The sequence below is a fragment of the Drosophila simulans genome, chromosome 2R (assembly GCF_016746395.2).
Source record: "Drosophila simulans strain w501 chromosome 2R, Prin_Dsim_3.1, whole genome shotgun sequence".
Classification (NCBI taxonomy): Eukaryota; Metazoa; Arthropoda; class Insecta; order Diptera; family Drosophilidae; genus Drosophila; species Drosophila simulans.
Window position 1 is genome coordinate 3,547,034 of NC_052521.2, and position 17,445 is coordinate 3,564,478.

Below are 17,445 nucleotides of genomic sequence, written 5' to 3' on the forward strand. Positions count from 1 at the left end.
AAAAAATTTCAAAAGTGTGTGCGTTGCATTCTTGGGCGATTTGTGGCCTTTAGAGGAATGATACGCCAACATTTGGTTGATACATACGTAGATTGTAGAAAACAATCTGCTCGATCCCTAACCCAATTCCAAGCTAGTTTTAGAAAAGGACTTCCGACAGGTTACAACATTTTTATCCTCACTTGTTAGGTAGGTTTTAAATGAGACTTTTCACAAGGCTTCTTCAGAGGAACTACTACATGGATTGCACACAATTCCGCAATTAGGCTGGATAACCACTGACGATTGTGAAGCACCGAGCTTTAGAGTGTTTAATGTTTAACTTGCGACATCGATATGTCGAGCAAGTCGTTAATAAAGTCATATTGTGCTATATGGATATGGATATTTGATATATCTTCTTTGGACCACAAAGTACCAGGTACATTAAAATCACCTAGAACTACCAATTGGTCCCTATGTGGTCCCTTCTTTGCGGAAAAATGACTGAAGTATTCTGGGAGTTCAGAAGACGGCGGGATGCAAGAGTACGTAATATAAACAGAAGTGTTGGAAAATGGCAGCATTACACATATGAATTCTACATTAAGGAACTAATCAAAAAGTAACTCCCCTGTCGTAAGGATAAACCTAACCGCAATTAAGACTCCACCTCCTCGCCTGGAGGGACGATCGTTCCTGGATATTGTGTACATACCTGGGAACACTTAAGAGTTTAGTATCTCCGGCTTAAATGAAACACAAATGATATGGAATGCAAAGGAAAGGCTATTAGTATACAATTTAGTTAGCTCGTTAAGCCAGCCTCTTGCATTTTGATAATAGATAACGAGGCTAGATATTATAAAAAAGATGATGAATTAGATAAGGATGATTGTAAAAAAGATTAAGAATTCGATAAGGAGAATGGTGATCTGTTTACGTGGAGAAAGTTTAATTCGCACGTGGCCTTTTCCAATTGTGTTCCGAATCTCGTCTAGCTGCAAAATTTGAGGATTTGCTGAGATCGAGGCAGTCAGGGGCTGCAGGGCTTTCTCCTTAGGAAGCCTGCCCTGCGCTTTGCGTTTTGGAGACTTCTCTTGAAGCTTAAGGCTGCAAATCTTGCTCGAAAAGGCAACTCAAAGAAAACGATCCTAGCCACGCCAAAACAGCTGATCAGTCCTTTCGAGCCACCTTGAGTTTGGCGCATAAGAGAGTTCGTTTCGTTCGCAAGAATAACAACAGTATTTTAGATTTTGGCCTTATCTGTATATGTATATGTATTGCCATATATTGTTCGGCCGCTAAAACTCTCTGCGCCAACAAGTCATATTTGTCTGCTCAGGCTTTTGTTTTGGAAGCAAACAAAATTTGTTTCCATAATGTTCTCAATTCGGACCACTGTACATAAAAACAAATATAAAAACTTACACGAAAACAGTTAAATGTACCGCAAGAGCGCAGTCTGACGCTAAAAACTTTGGTTTTTGTGTGGGTGAGCAAGAGAGCGGGTGCACGTGCACAGTGAAGTTAATGTGCAATGCACAAAAACAACACCAATCAGAACATCGGACAGCGAAAGATATAGTAAATAAAATACACAAATAAATAAATAATACATTTGCTTGAAATGGTGCACAGTTCAGAATAGACAAACTAGCGATACGAATTAAGGAATTTATTAAATGCCACCGTTGGAACAAATATAAATTCGGAGCGCAGATATTACCACGACCATTCGCTCTGAAGTCGATATTTTATATATATTGTATATTTTCTACATTAACACTCCTCTTAAACTCAGATATCCTTCGCAGGACCCTATTAAAGGTAGAAGAAACCCATTGGCCTCCGCTTATAAGGGACTCCTTCTAACGGAGATCTAAAATATTACCGTTAGTTCTAAGAGACTTAAATTCTCGACTTCATCACCTCCTATATATCGTTTACAACACTATTGAAAAAAGCCTAAATATTATGACCACGCCCACTCAAGTCCTGTTTCTTTTTAACATGTAAAAAATTTGAAAATGTGTGGTGTCAATGTATCACAATAATTTTGATTTTGTTTTCGTTTCGATTAACAAACAAAATTCTAAAGTTTAACTAATTAATTCTCATGCGGCGTACTTTGTGGTGGACAGTCAGTCTACCATGTTTCATTTAATTACGGAACAATCTGCCAAATAGTTGCAAAATGCGAATAGTTGGTCGGCAAACAGTACCAACAATAATAACAAGGATAACAGCAGGACCAACAACAGTGCGCACAACCACAGCGACTACAAGCGACTAATTTTGAATGCAGGGACTGGACACGAAACAGAAAAAGGAGCATTTTACAATTTTCGAAAATTAAATCAGAGTTTGTGGTGCTGGGAAAAACATGCAAGATACACCCCACACCCGAGCATGCACCATCATCGCCCGCAATCCCAAGCGAACCTCATGACGCCCACTCACACAGACGCGCAGAACACCCATATAAAGACATATGCATTCAACGGACGTAGAAAAACATTTATAAACACTCGATACAAAAACCCGGAATGGCGGTGGTACGGAGCTGAGAGGTGTGTGCCCCATACATCGCAGCTCAGACAACGAAAACTTGTTTAGCAACCGATTTTGGGGAGTGCGGTGAGTCGGTGCTTATCCTTGTCCTTGTCAGTGTGCCTGTAGTTGAGCACGGATTTGTAGGGTATGTGGTAACATTCAATACGTTAGTTTTTATATGCCGTCTTGGGGATACGAGTCTAGCCTATGCATGTGAAATCAGCTCTCATTACTTATTTCCACCATCCAATATATATTTCTAGATTTCATTTTGTGCTGCTGACATATGTTGAGACCTTCTGTGATGTGTAACGTTTTAAAATAAAGAAAGAAAGTGTTGATAAAAACGCACGGAGGCAAGAATATAAATTGTTTTCCCAGTTCTAACTACTTTATTTCAACTTTATTTAGTTCCTCCAGTGATACAAAGTATGTTATGGCTTGGGATGTGTATTGTAACCGTAGCCCGGACCTTGGATGCTGGCACACTGCCTAGGCAAGCCTGTTTGGAAGGTCGTCGTGAGTGAAAAGAACCCATCGCAGCCCAACGCTGGATGTTGCCGACTGGTTCTTTCTCGTCGCTTTCGGCTTCCTGTACGGAATATGTGGCCAAGTTTATCCACATGTTAACAGGATGCAGCGTCCTTGTAATAATTCTTGTTGAAGCGAGTCCTGCACTGTCTTCCATACCAAACTAAATTTTTTATCCTTAAAAGTCGTTTAGCTCTCCTTCTGGAAAAACAGGAGCTGATCCCTGGATAGTTGCTGCTTTTGTCGCCTTGTCCCATATTTCTATTGCTTACGTTCTAAAATTATCGTTCCCAAGTTATGTGCACAAATTCGGATAAGGTTAACAATATTTAATGATATTGCTTTATAATAAAATCCAATTTAATATAACACTTAAAAACATGTAAGTAATCAATTCACTGACATTTTTAATTAATATAGCAGATAGTAGCAGCATACAGATTCTAGAGACATAGACACAGCTCAAGTTTGTTGACTGATGTCACATTTGTATAATTGTTACTTTTTTTTCGATTTTCCAAAAAACTTTTTGCCACGACCACTCTAACGCAATAAATCTGCGAAACCGGTCACGCCCACAATCTTTAAATTTTTTCTCATTTTATTCCCCAATATCTATCGATATCCCAGAAAAATTATGAAATTTGGCGTTCGCATTAGCACTAGCTGAGTAACGGATATCTTATAGTTGGTAAACTCGACTATAGAATTCTCTCTTGTTTTAATTACAAAAATAAGAATTCAAACAATCGGATGTGAATTTGATAACAATGATAAAAGTTTTTTGCCAAATCGATGTCTCTAGAATATGTATGCTTGACCGTAAACTTCTAGCTTTTATAGATTCTGAGTTCTCAACCTTCATGCAGACAGACATGGACAGATGGGCTTGACTATTGGTCGTGACTAAGAATATATATAGTTTATATGGTCGGAAACGCTTCTGCCTGTTACTTTTCAACGAGTCTAGTACACCCTTTTATTCAATGAAAATGAGTATAGCTAACTAAAATATTTAAGTGCTTCTGTTTTGGGCAAGGGCCCCAATCACTGAATAAAAATTCTGTATATCCTCTGCCACTATTCGCGTTAACTTAAAACAATATAATAATAATATTCGATTCAGGTAACAGGTAGAAAGAAATCCTTCCAACCCTAAAAAGTATATACACATATTCTTGATCAGGATCACTAGTGGAGTCAATCTGTCTCTCTGTTCGTATGAACGGTAATGAACAGTAATCTCGGAAACTAGAACTGTATTATGTCAAAAATTAGTTGAATTTTCGAAAAAGTTGAAAATTAGCTGCGTAACAAAGTAATAGTGAAATGGGATTGTAGAGTAGGAACCCCAACGGTTTTTTGCGGAAGAAAAAGGTTTCCGTTCTGTCTTTTTGAACTTTTTACTCATTCAGCAACCCTTACGTAATTCCGGCAACACACGTGACAGCGGGAAGTGCCAACCAAGTGTCATCATCTGACACATTCCAGATCCACCCCATGGCCCGATTTCATCTCAGAGGTCGTAGAACATTGATCAGAAGAGTAGAAAAGTTCGTTGTGCAACAATTACAATAAGCTGGATGGGACAACAGCTGGAGACAGATGTCGCGGCGTTGTCCGGCAGAGTCCTGGACAAAGGACTCTGTTTGCTATGCCGGATCGCCGCGTGGAGTGGAAACACTTTTCTTATTACACAATATACAATCATAATAACAATCATGGTAACAACAATGAAGGATTTTTCTCTGCCGCGCTTACGGCTGTGCCCCTTGGACGCTGCACGTGCGGAAATGTTTTGGTGCCGCAATAACAATGGGGACAACGACTTCATCCGCAGGAACGGGAACAAATGGTTAAAGTACAAAAGTTGTTCTGAGCTGAAGTTGCACTTTAGTGCTCTTCGGTGCATAAAGCGATGCGGCTTGACAAATTAGCGTCTTAATAAGGAGATGCTAGAACATGCATATATTTAATTGCACGGCGTGTGTAGCATTTTTTTATCATCAGGTGTATCTGATCTCAAAGCATAAAACGTCAACGTGTGGAGGTAATTGTGACCCACTGGAATATTGAAGAGTAAGTAGCTTAGGCCAAATGTGCATCGTTTACTAAAAACATTACTTTTTTCAATGCAAGTGGCCAGTTGAAACTAGCCATTTTTGCCAAAAATTGCTAAATGTGCAAATATGTATATGAAATGGAAATATCCAATCTTAGACCAAAAATAGTTTCTCGTACAGTAAAACGGGTATACCAAACACGTTGTAGAAAGAAGCTTTGCAAATCCTACAAAGAAATGTATATTTTTGATTCAGTATCTCAGCATCTCAAGTTGATCTAGCTTTAATCGTCTGTTCCTACTTATGCTGTGATCTCAGTAAATATATAAACGAGATGGACCGCCATTGTTAAGTTCCGACTATCAGATACCCCTTACTTAGCTAGTGGGAGAAATTCATATTAAGAAATTGGCCAAACAAATAAAAATGTACAATTTTGGTCTGGGCAAAATGTTTTTGGTATACCGATAGAAATTGGCCAGACAAATAATAAAACGAAATATTAGCTGCGAAAACATTTTTCAAAATTGTTCGTGTGACAGTGTTTGGCGGTTTATGGGCGTTAGAGTGGACGTGGCAAAATTTTGTTTGCATGCCGATAGAAATTAACTAGACAAATAACTGCCAAAAATATTGCAGGCCACGTCGAAATTTTTGAGAAATCCTAAATGGTTTTGCATTGGCAAGTTCTATCGAGTGGAATGCGTCCACTTTAACGCCCCCAAGCCGGAAAAAGCTTTCTCACCCGCAATATTCAAATAGGTTTGGATTTTTTATTTTAATATATATTTTTTAAGCGTATTTCTATCGATATTTTTAAAGTATTATTTTTACTCCGAATTTCTTGAGTTATTTCAAAAGAATTTTGATTTTTCTCGCTTGCATTTTCATCTGAGTAATGGATATACAATAGTCGAGGAATTCAAATACACCGTTTCTCTTTTATTTGTTATACTTTAATATTAGTGCAGATAGTTACCGACTTTAGTCAGAAGATTAAATCGCATCAATGGAGACATTAAATAATATATTGCAGTATCAAAAGGCGGGTCGATATAGCCATGTCCGCAAACCAACTTCTGAGTTAAAAAACAATCTGCATGAAACTTTCACAAAAGACTACTTTCTATTGCAGGACAGGTGTGTCATGCGATAGGAATAGTTGGGAAAGAATAGAAAGAAATCAGCTTTTGTTGCGCTTGATCAAAAAGTGTTCTTATGCGATATATATTATATATATATAATAAAAAGCAAGAGTATAAGATTTGAAGCTATTCGAAGATAGCTTCCTTCTGGTTTGGTTTTAATTTACACTATTTGATTAGAGTTAAATATTTATTTGTAGTAAATGAGAATAAGTTTTAAAGTGTGAAAAACTAAATAAATGATAAATACTGTCTAAACTTTATAACATTCTCCGATATGCGGACAGTTTCCTTAATAAATTAAATTATATATAGTTAATTATTGTTGTTATCTCATCACACATTTCCGTATTGTGCTACTGCACGTGCATTGCGTTGGCAACTTTGGCAACTTACTAACGTCATATAATGTAAATGACAGATAAGTAGTTTTAGGCTTTTATAGCGGGTTCTGTGATACGCTGGCGTATTTATCGCCATTCATTTCCATCGTGATAATGATTAGCAAATTCAAATAAAGCACCTTGTATATCTCGGAGATGAAGCCATAAGACGCCGAAGGCGTCCATCCCAACGCTTTAATTATAAGCACGGTATGCCCTGCCCTTAGCGTATTTGTGTGACTATGGTATCCGTTATCTCCCAGCGCTTGATAACCGCCTTCTCAGTGGAAAAATGCCGTCGCCGTCGCGGAGAATGATATACGATCCGCAATACTCCATTCACCAGCATTCCGCTCACAAAAGCGCCATAAGACACACCACCCACGAAATACGCAATGGCAAAGCCAAAAGTCGGCGAATCGCTTCAGGAGCAATCATTAACGTTCTCAGAGGCGCCGCTAATGGCACACGAAAATGGCAAGCAGGTAAGGCAAAGGAACCCCAGTTTCGTGGGAAATCTCCCAACAGTCCCCGTTTCCAGGAGGAGCGACCCCAGTGGAGCTGGGCCCTCAATTGGGCGGCAATCGGATCGTCGCTCGGCGCGGCGGTTCCCGTGGGCTATTGCACAGGAGTGATGAATAGTCCCGCTGAAGTGAGTACTCCTGAAATTTGTCAGCACCGCATAAATTCATCTCCCATTTGGCCAGCTCATGCGCTCCTGGTGCAACGAGACACTGATTGCCAGCTATGACCTGAACTTGAGCGATGCGGGTTTGGAAATACTGTGGTCTGCCATAGTCTCAATATTCCTCGTGGGAGGCGCCATCGGATCTGTTGTTGGAGCCACCATGGCCAACCGGTTCGGACGTCGCGGCTGCTTCTTCATCTGCGGCCTCCTTCTGGCGCTGGGAGCCATTAGCTTTTACGCCTGTCGACCCTTGGGTTCTGTGGAGCTACTGCTGCTGGGCCGGATGTTGGTTGGTCTGGCCGGCGGCCTGCTAACATCCTTTATGTCCATGTGGCACAGCGAAATCTCGGCTCTCTCCCAGCGCAGCACCTTGGCTCCCCTCTGTCCAATGGGCTTGACCTTGGGAGTGGTGATTGCGCAGGTCTGCAGCCTGCGGTCGGTGCTCGGAGGTCCTGAGAACTGGCACTTGGGCCTCGCATTCTACGGTCTTCTCGTGCTCGTGTGTTATGCACCTTTCAGGTGGTATCCTGAGAGCCCCAAGTGGTTGTTCATCGTCCGAGGTCGAAAGGAGGATGCTCGTCGCCAGCTTCAGCTACTAAGGGGATACACGGCTGGCAGCGCCGCACTGAAGGCCGAGATGGAGGAGATGGAGCAGGAATCTGCCTGCGAGGTGCAGACCAGCGGCTTGATGCAGGTCCTGCGTGACCCCAAATTGCGGCTTCCGCTGATCATCGTCTGCGCCTTTCTTGGTGGCCAACAGCTGTCTGGCATTAATGCTGTACGTACGGGGCAGCCTGCGGAGCGACTAGAAAGTGATTCACCTCTCGTTTGTCCCTGCAGATATTTTACTACTCAGTCTCCATTTTCCGAAAGGCGGGTCTTTCAAGTCAGGCTGCTGAGTGGGCCAACCTAGGTGCGGGTTCCCTCAACTTGTTCGCCTCCATGCTGGGCCCCGTGCTGCTGGAACGAGTCAATCGCCGACCACTGATGCTTTTCTCCACATTCTTCTGCACAGTCTTCCTGCTTTTGTTTGCCGTAATGCTCTTCTTCATCGTAAGTATTGTTAAAAACAAATAGGATTTGGGCCAATTACTATATTCTTATATCTTAGGAGAGCTACAGCTGGTTTGGTATGGGATGCATTGGCTGCATTTTCCTGTACATTTTCTTCTTCCAATTTGGCCTGGGCCCAATGCCGTTCTTCATCGGAGCAGGTGCGTTGCACTATTTAAGATTTCATCTTATCAGGCGTTTTTATTTGATTTTTGTCACCTGACAGAACTGTTTGAGCTGGCTACCCGCCCAGCCGCCATGTCGTTGGGAAGCTTGGCGTACTGGCTGTGCAACTTTATTATCGGAATGGCGTTTCCCACGATGCAGAACCTCTGGGGCGCCTTAGTTTTTTTGCCCTTCTCGGTGACCTGCCTCCTCATATTTTGCCTGACAAAACGCTACTTGCCAGAGACGCGAGGACGCGATCCCTCAGAGGTGGCGCCTCTCGTCGCTTTGGGCTTTAAATCAAAGGTGATGCTCCCGAAGCAGACGTCGATTTAATATTAAACCAACTCCATAGCAATGAGACAACCAAGCCATTCCTGTGTAATCGTGGGGAGTTTTATAAATTAAGCTTCAACGATTTATGAAAATGTAATCGAAAAGCCATTTCATCGCTGATCCTGGGATCCTTTTTGGTGCTCCTGTAGCACCTATAGTGTGAAATTGTGTATCGTAAAATCAGATCAGACAGACAGACAGTTAGGCAGATGGATACGGCCAGATGGACTCGGCTAGTGTTCCTAATCTATATATACTTTATAGCTCCATACAATCTTACGGGTATAATTACACAGTAACACAGCGATAAGCATTTATAATAATGGATAAAATTCGCGTACCTTCGGGCCAAAGGAGCTTTTCTAAAGTGAAAAGTTTAATTAATAAATATGCTAACGCATCTCTTAAGATTGCTTAAAAATTTAATGATAGATTCCACTTGCCACTAACTCGGAATAGAGTCTAACTATCTGCTTTCTACTATTGTTCATTTAATTTTATACAATTTTTCGGGCTAGTTAGAAATTATTCTAGTTCGATTCCTCGATTCAGTTCAATTCATAATTGCTTAAAGAGCTTCGATAACAATGGAATTGCCTTTTGGCGAGCTTAAATACGATGTTCGTTTACTTAGTGCAAGGACACTGTTCGTCCTGGCGCTTTTGTGCCATACGCACTTTCATATACCCGTATCGCCCGTATGTTTGGGCGCGGGGCCATTTATGACTTTCCAGTGGGGCAGTGCGGCTTGGTGGTATTTGGAGCAATGGGTGGGTTAAGAGGAAGGTAGTCGCGGGGACATGACAGCGATGGGGCAATTCAAATGAATTTTTCGCTCGCTCCGCAACGATTTTAATTGAAAAAACATTTTCGTTTTGGTTTCGGTTTTGGTTTTTGCCGGGCCTGGAAAACGTGCCGCAGCCACTTGCTGGCCATAAGCCTCTTTTGGCAGGAGTCCTCCTGCCCAGCCCCGCAGGCCCACTCGCCCAGTTGCCCAGTTGCCTTCTGCCGCCTACTGGCGAGCGGTTCCTTACGACGTACTGTGCGCACGCGTTCGTGCATAAATTCTACCAAGTGTCCATTTTTCTGATTTGTGTGCAAAGTTTTTTCCTTGTTGTTTGCCATCCGCCGCTCAGTGTTGACTGACTGCCCAGGACGAGGACAAGGATAAGCATGCTGATGGGAATGGGAATGGTCTCGGTGGGTCGAGAGGGTTGTTCGGACAGTTGGTGAGCCGTAGCTGGTGTCTAGTTGCCTTCGCTGCACTGAGAAGAAAAACGGGCATACGGTTAAGATATCGAATTTGATCCGGAACGAGCATTTCCACGCGAGTATGAAGAAAGTATGCATTCGAAAACCTAATTTTTATTACCATTATTTTGAGTAACAAACTCTTAAAAAAGATCAAAACAATGTCTTAAAATTAGTTTTTGATGATATAGTAATAAGAGCATAATTGTATAGTAAAGATAGAGCTGTTTAAGCCAATTGGTTTGCTTACAAGACGACTTTGAGTGTAGTTTTTGGCTCTACTCCTTCCAACTGCCCGCTGCGCTGTTCGCATGCAAATGCGGGCAGAAATAGAAAATGAATTCATTCAAAGAAATAGTAAGGATTTTCTATTAAATTTCGCCGGTTAGCGAAAGAAATGCGTACAAACAAGAAATTAAAATACAAGGGCGCAGCGAAACGTTTTAAGAATTTTTAATTAAAATGGCATACTCTACGACGCCCAATATGCATTTAGACAGCGCTTGCCAGATAGATCAGATTTTCATTTCGCACTTCCTTGTGGCTTCTGGCGCGATCCCGGAATTCCATTCGCGAATCATTCTGCCTTTACTTCCGCCTTTGCCTCTGAATCCGTCCTTGACTTGAAGTCCATTTGATGGGCATTGGGCTCGCTCTCCGTGTCCTTCGCCTGCAAATAGTCTTCGGCATCCCACGCCTGCTGATCGGTGGTGCCCCAAATCAGGTACACCAGGTTGCCGATGAAAAAAACCACAGCGGTCATGGCAAACACAATCTGCCACTGGCTTCGTGAGTCCTAAGAAACGAATCCACAAGTTAAATTATTGCTGTGCGTCAAATAATTCTAACATAAGCCATCCCACTCTTTGTTGAATTAAATTATTCTTCTGAATTAAGGACAACCGAAAAAGAACCATTTACTTTTATCGTAAAATTGACATAAATCTTCAATATATTGAAAACATGAATTTCAACTCGCCTTCTTCCTTTTGCAGTATAAAATTCTGAGAAAAATACCTTTAATGCCCTTACTCACCGATTCAGTGACAATGACTCCCACTAAGAGGGGCGTTAGAAGCGGAAAGATGTTGCCAATGCCATTCACGATGGCCATTAGCATTCCAGAATGGTTTGGGGACATGTCGATAATGGTCAGGATGCTGCCAATCCCAGAGCCGGCATTTAGGCCAGCGTTGATTGTCATCAGTGCGATGGCCAGCGTTGTCTGGCTCTTATCCAGAAAGCCAATCCCAATAAGGGCCGCCGCAGGTCCCCAGTAGGAAACGGTGTTAATTGACTTGCGCAGCGTGGTTAGGGACATCCATTGCCTCGACATGGCCACATCTGCGAAGACCAGATACACATAGGACATACCCCACATGGCCAGGAAGGGCAGGGCCGAGTAGAGAGCGTTGCTTTTGATGTCCATCTCTAGGACGCCGTGCATGTAGGAGGGTGTCTGCAGCTGCATGGTGGAGTTGGCCCAGCCCTGAGCGCTCCGTACCACCAATAGTGCGTAGAAGGGACTGGATGACCAGATGGCCCGCCACGGGATTGGAATCTTCTGAGCGTGAAAGCCATCCTGCCGCTTCATAGAGCGCTCGATGTGCTCCCGCTCCCGGGAACCGATTAGCCGGGAACTGGGCGCGTTGTTAGCACCGAGCAGCACCCACAGTAGGCACCACAGCCCGCAAGTGCCCGCCGACACGTAGAAGATTCCAGGCCAGCCCATGGAGCCATTCGCAATAAGACCGCTGCTAGCCATGGCCAGCACTGATCCGCAGTCGGCTCCGGAGTACGCAAAGGCGCCCAGCCGGTTTCGATCCTCTGGCGGAGACCACTTGGCCAGGTGCTCATGTATGCACGGAAAGATTAGACCTTGAAAAAGACCCTCCACAATCCGGATGGTGCAAAAAGCCTGCCAGCCACCCCAAGCCACGCAAGACGGTGTGAGACCGCTCAGGACGGCCGTCGCCAGCGTGGGGACGAGCAGCACCGCCTTAGCCCCGAAGCGGCGAACGAGAAAACCGGCGGGAAATTGAGTGACGATGTATCCCCAGTAGAAGCTGGACAGAATGTACGATTGCTGCGCACCATTCCAGTTGTACTCCTTCAGATGCAATTTGTTTGATTACAGCTAATCTTATCGTACTCATATCATATTGTACTCACCGGAAAGTCCAAGTTGGTGGTGGCCGCATCCGTCATAGCAACTATTGCCACGCTAACGCTGAGCCGGGCTGTGTAGTTCACGACGATGGCCAAGAATAAGAGGAGGGCCTGCATGTGTCGCATGCCGATAACGGGTCCTAGTGCACAAAGAATTGTTAACTTTTTGACCAACTATTTAGACTCTTTACTGGTATAAAAATTGTAATCCTTATAAGTATTTTGATCCTCGTACAGAGTGCCAGCGGCGAAGCCATACTGTGACTGGGTTTTGAGAAACTTGTGGACGGAATCTTTTTGTACTAAGCGTTGACGACTTTGTACGAATACATCCCCAACTCGCCCCCACACCACAACCACCACCTCCACGGATCATCTTCTGTACAAATGTTTGCCATTTCAGAACTTAAATAGCAAAGAACGACGAGCCTCTGTATGATCTACATTATGTTAATTGAGGAATTCGTCCCAGCACTGCGATGATCTGTTTTCAATTGTTTATACAGAAGTGGCGCAGAGGAGACACGCTACTGGACTTCGAAAGAAGCATATTGGTATATGTGCCTGACGGGTATTATATAGCGAGTCCTCGAGGATCCTTATTTCTGAATTATTTTCCAACAATGCTGAATCTACTCGAGGATTGGCTACACTCCAATGATCAAATACAATCGTCCCCGCAGGGTACTTGCTGGGTAAAAATACGTCCTCACTTCCACGTTGACACATCAAATACTGCAATGCTGAACCCATAAACCACAACATTTATTAGTACACTTGACACAAACGTGCCTCTTCAAATCTTTCGGGAGATTAAGAGAGAAGGTAGAGTTGGCTTTCAAATCCGTCGTTATCCGGAGCTACGTCTGCCAAATGCTAAACTCTTGAATGCGGATCTGAGCATTGCTCATTGTCCAAGGTGTTCCACATGTCTCACCATCTAGTTCTTGGAAAGAATTTGGTCCTTTAAGGACGTAAATAATGTCCTCACCGGGGGTGATACAGAAAACGAATTTAGTAGTTGCCGGGACGAACTTAACTAGCTGATGTGCAAGGTGGGAAAATGGTCTTCCAGCTGCCGAATCATTCAAACTAACCGAGTAGCTTGTCCGATTGAAAGTCCGCCAAGGTTTTAGTAATTCACTAGAATTCCAAGGACTACATTATTTCCCACTACATCTGATAGGGATTCAAGGTCGTGTCCACCGTATCAAAACTTAAGTCCGTTTTCGCCAACCGAACTTCGGAGATTGTGATTTTCATACCAGGTGGCTCATACTAAGCCTTCTTCTGAACAACGATCTATGGTGGAATGATCCACCCTGGCCTCATGACAACAATCTGTACGCGTCGAAGCTGCAGAGTGGAAGCAATCTTAAACATACATATATTGGACACGGACTCAAAACGAAATCATTATCCACTCTCATCGAACCTGAGCCATCCCTTTACACTGATAAAAATGCTTACCCAAAAAAACATTTTCTGGTACATTCAGAAAAAAACTCCCCCAAAAAATCTGAACATAATATTGCTTACTTTTAGGGTGAATTTTCTTGAGTTAAGAATAAGTTTTTCATTTTATGGTGCACAATGAAAATTCACAAAAGTTTGGAAAAAAAAACTACGTTTATATTGCTATCCCTGCGTGCTTTTTTGAGATGATTTATTTATGTCCGAAATTCCTTAATTTTAAGGCAAATACCAGTAGATTTACTGTATTATCAAATACATGGCAATCGGCCGCACTTTCAGAAAATCGATCTAAAATTATGAAAAGAACATGCTTCATGGCGCGAAAAGCAGCCTTGCTTTTTGGGTGAGTTTTCCTGACTATGACATTTTTTCTCTTAGAAATAGAGAATTGATTTTGTAAAATGCAGAAATTTTGTTCTATACCGGCTTCTAATAACGATACTGCTCTGATAACGATAATAGTAGAATTGCCTAACAATAATAGCTATTAGCTAGCTACTGATAACTTGGCTTGAATGTCATTCTCCTACAAGTCATTCCCTTACCGTTACTCAAACAATAATAGGGTGTACTAGATTTGTTGGAAGAATATGAAAGAAAAATTCGTAATCTGGTCACTAGAGAGCTATAAAAGATTAAGCATGCAAGATTAAACGTAGCGCAAGTTTGTTTAAACAGATGCCACGCCCACTCTAAACAGTACAATTTATATCGATATGCCATTTTAGCCAAGCCCACAAACCGACTAAAAGATGTCAAACTGAAACCTTAAAAAAATATGCTGCCTTTTTTTATCATTGCTTTCAAGATTGCCATTTTAAAGCACTCGGACAAAGTGAGAAACGGGTATCTGATAGTCGAGAACTATAGCGTTCTGTTGTTTAACTTCGGTCTTTATTTCTTCAAAATAGGAATACCTATATAATAACTATATATTTAAAATAAATCATAGTTACCCACAAATTGTAGAGACATAAAAGAGTTATGGCAGTTATTATTGATCAAGCCAACATTTAGCGAAACACCACAAATTTTACGAATCCATCCATTACTTAAACGGTTTTTAATACCTAAAGTTTGTCAAGTTCAATGACATCAGAGTATATCTGCATGTGCCCCGGACTCCCCTTAGCAGAGTAAAGGGTATCTGATAGTCGAGGAACCAGCTATAGACGAAAGGGTAAAAATATATTGATATGACTATATGAAAACCTGCTTAGAAATGAAGAATTTTTTGTTACCAGAAAAACGGGTATCTAATTTTTAAGTGACTATGACTTATTGACAAAGCTATTAAGCTTACCCCTTTCTGTAACGATTTTAAAGGGCATATATGGGTTTGATTTGAAGTATTATTTTTTGACTAAATAAAAGCTTTTTATATTACGTTAAGTTTTATATGAATTCCGTAGTAAAAACAGCTTTAGGCCTAGTATTCAGGCTGCAAAACAGGTGAAGTCGAAACTCGAAGTCTTTGGATGGGTTGTTAACTTTTGAGTAAATGTATTAATACATTTTTGGGATTAACTTCTTAAATATGTATCTGTAAAAGAACCAGACTCTTTCAAGCTGAAAAATAGATATTTATAACATAGTCCAACTTTAGTTTTGCCATTCTTAAATCCTTCGTCCTTTCTGCCACGCCCACACTTTTGAAAATGTGTTGATATTTTTTCACATTTTTTGTAGTTAAAATTTCTATCGATTTGCCAAAAACTCCTTTCCATGCCTACTCTAATGCCTACATGCCTACGCCGTAAAGCCGACAAGCCGGTCGCGCCCACAGTTTTTACAAAATTTTAAATTTGTTTTCATTTTATTCAATATCTACCGATATCCCAGACAAATGATGAAATTTCGCTTTCGGCTTCACACTAGCTGAGTAATAGGTATCTGATAGTCGGGGAACTCGACTATAGCATTCTCTCTTGTTACATTTGAGTTCTTAACAGCTATGTATTTTGGTTTATCATGTAAGAGAGTTTTCTTAAACAAGACTTTTAACAAACTACTTTACACTGGGCCACCAAGAAATACATATGTACATATGTACATACATACATACATATATGGCTGAACATAGAACATATATCATTTTTGGACCAGTTCGCTGAGTACTGGGCTTTATCTATGTTTTGTCTGTCTTACTGGAATCCATATATAAGCAGTAATGTAAAATTTCGATTTTGTTTCCGTTCACTTATTAATAACTAGGCAACGACTTTTGTTCGTTAAAAAACAATATTAATATTGGATCGTCACTACTGTTGGTTTATTCAATAATTTACCTTTTTCGCTGTCCCTCATTCTGTTGACGCACTTTATTATCCGAATATTTAAAAAGTGTCCAACGGAAGAAAAAATCGCCTCTTGCTACATAAGTTTTAAAAAAATTGTTAAGCCGTCAGCAAAAAACTCACTTCCCACCGTGTCGATAGCTAAAATGTGTCTGAGCGTATCATTTAAAGCTCTGCCCACCATATAGCGTATATGACTGCAATTAGACATCAAGATTGGGTCTTTGGCTAATAAGTTTTATCAAAGTACCGATTACCCAAAGCGATAGCTGGATGCTACCTGCCGCATTCCGAACTTGATACTGTCTACCGACTACTTCTATAAGCAAACATTCGTAATATAAACACTCAATCACACGCGCTCCCTTTTCGCTAGTCATTTAGTAAGCGGTGAGACTTTTTGTCTAAAATTCACAATGAAATCTGAAAATCCGTTCATTAGCCAAAATTGTGCTAGGCCAGATCGCTAGTGTTCAAAAAGAGAAAGCGGTTTATGTGGACTTAAGCGATACTATGCCAATTCAAGGGATACCCTGTTATTTGGGAATATCTAAAGCCTATTAAAGCCTACTAGCTATTATGTATTATAATAACTATATATTATAAATGTAACAGAAATGACTATTTAATAAATAAAATTTAAATATAATCAATGAAAGTCTAGACCTATGACATCATTGCGCACACGTATAATTAACTAGGCAATTCACATCAATTACAAAAATTTCTAGTCATGAGAAAATTATTTTCTGTAATTATTACATGTATGTACATATATTCCAAATTATTAATTTCTCATGGACGTGCATTGAAACAGCCTGTTGAGTTCATCATCTGCGATGCGATTCCCTTGTAAGTCCAACTAAAACAACAAGGACAATGATTAAATGTTCCAAGTCTATAAGCATAAAAAGTTTGTTATCATGTATGCAAACGCTATTTTGTTATGCCGTAAGACATGTACATAGGTATGTTTGCTGGTGAATGTTTTGCTCGTCATTACATTTGAAACTACCAAAACATTCAATATTCCGTTGCTAATTCTTTGTGTCCATTAACGCTCTTGTTTACATTTAAATGTTAGAGATAGCAGGTGTTCAGTGTTGATAGATGTCGATAGTTATCGATGTTGTGAGCTGTGACAATGGGAATACTCCGCCTGCAATCGATAGCAGTAGTTTGTATTTTTAAAGTGAACTAGAATTTGAGAACTAGTTCAAATGTTAAAGGATTGTTGGTCCAAATCTTGCCGGGAAAATGTAGCTTACCCGCTTACTCTTAGAGTAACGGGTATAAATATTGAAAATAAACACATTAATTTTTTTACTTCTACTTGAATATAGTAATATTGCC

At 41.1% G+C, this 17,445-nt stretch overlaps 2 protein-coding genes across 2 annotated transcripts; one reads left to right on the forward strand and one right to left on the reverse strand.

Moving 5' to 3' along the window:
* Positions 1–6,969: 6,969 nt before the first annotated feature.
* Positions 6,970–8,933, forward strand: LOC6733178 (solute carrier family 2, facilitated glucose transporter member 1). Its single transcript, XM_002080218.4, has 6 exons — positions 6,970–7,142; positions 7,199–7,309; positions 7,365–8,123; positions 8,186–8,398; positions 8,457–8,559; positions 8,625–8,933. Exons 1-6 carry the CDS (start codon positions 7,053–7,055, stop codon positions 8,897–8,899), a joined length of 1,551 nt encoding a protein of 516 aa, XP_002080254.1. The 5' UTR covers positions 6,970–7,052; the 3' UTR covers positions 8,900–8,933.
* A 1,654-nt stretch (positions 8,934–10,587) lies between these two features.
* On the reverse strand, positions 10,588–16,670 carry LOC6733179 (putative inorganic phosphate cotransporter). Its single transcript, XM_002080219.4, has 4 exons — positions 16,084–16,670; positions 12,323–12,459; positions 11,187–12,260; positions 10,588–10,946 (listed from the first exon to the last, which is right to left on the reverse strand). The coding sequence occupies exons 1-4, from the start codon at positions 16,100–16,102 to the stop codon at positions 10,728–10,730; spliced, it is 1,449 nt and encodes a 482-aa protein (XP_002080255.1). The 5' UTR covers positions 16,103–16,670; the 3' UTR covers positions 10,588–10,727.
* Positions 16,671–17,445: the final 775 nt, after the last annotated feature.

Excerpts from the sequence above, each read along its gene's own strand:
- LOC6733179 (XM_002080219.4), bottom strand. Across the intron at positions 12,261-12,322 it reads CCACCAACTTGGACTTTCCG|GAGTACAACTGGAATGGTGC; the intron begins GTGAGTACAATA and ends TTGCATCTGAAG. Across the intron at positions 10,947-11,186 it reads GAGTCATTGTCACTGAATCG|GACTCACGAAGCCAGTGGCA; the intron begins GTGAGTAAGGGC and ends TTCGTTTCTTAG.
- LOC6733178 (XM_002080218.4), top strand. The coding sequence starts at position 7,053 with ATGGCAAAGCCAAAAGTCGGCGAATCGCTTCAGGAGCAATCATTAACG. Across the intron at positions 7,310-7,364 it reads TGATGAATAGTCCCGCTGAA|CTCATGCGCTCCTGGTGCAA; the intron begins GTGAGTACTCCT and ends CCATTTGGCCAG. Across the intron at positions 8,124-8,185 it reads AGCTGTCTGGCATTAATGCT|ATATTTTACTACTCAGTCTC; the intron begins GTACGTACGGGG and ends TTGTCCCTGCAG.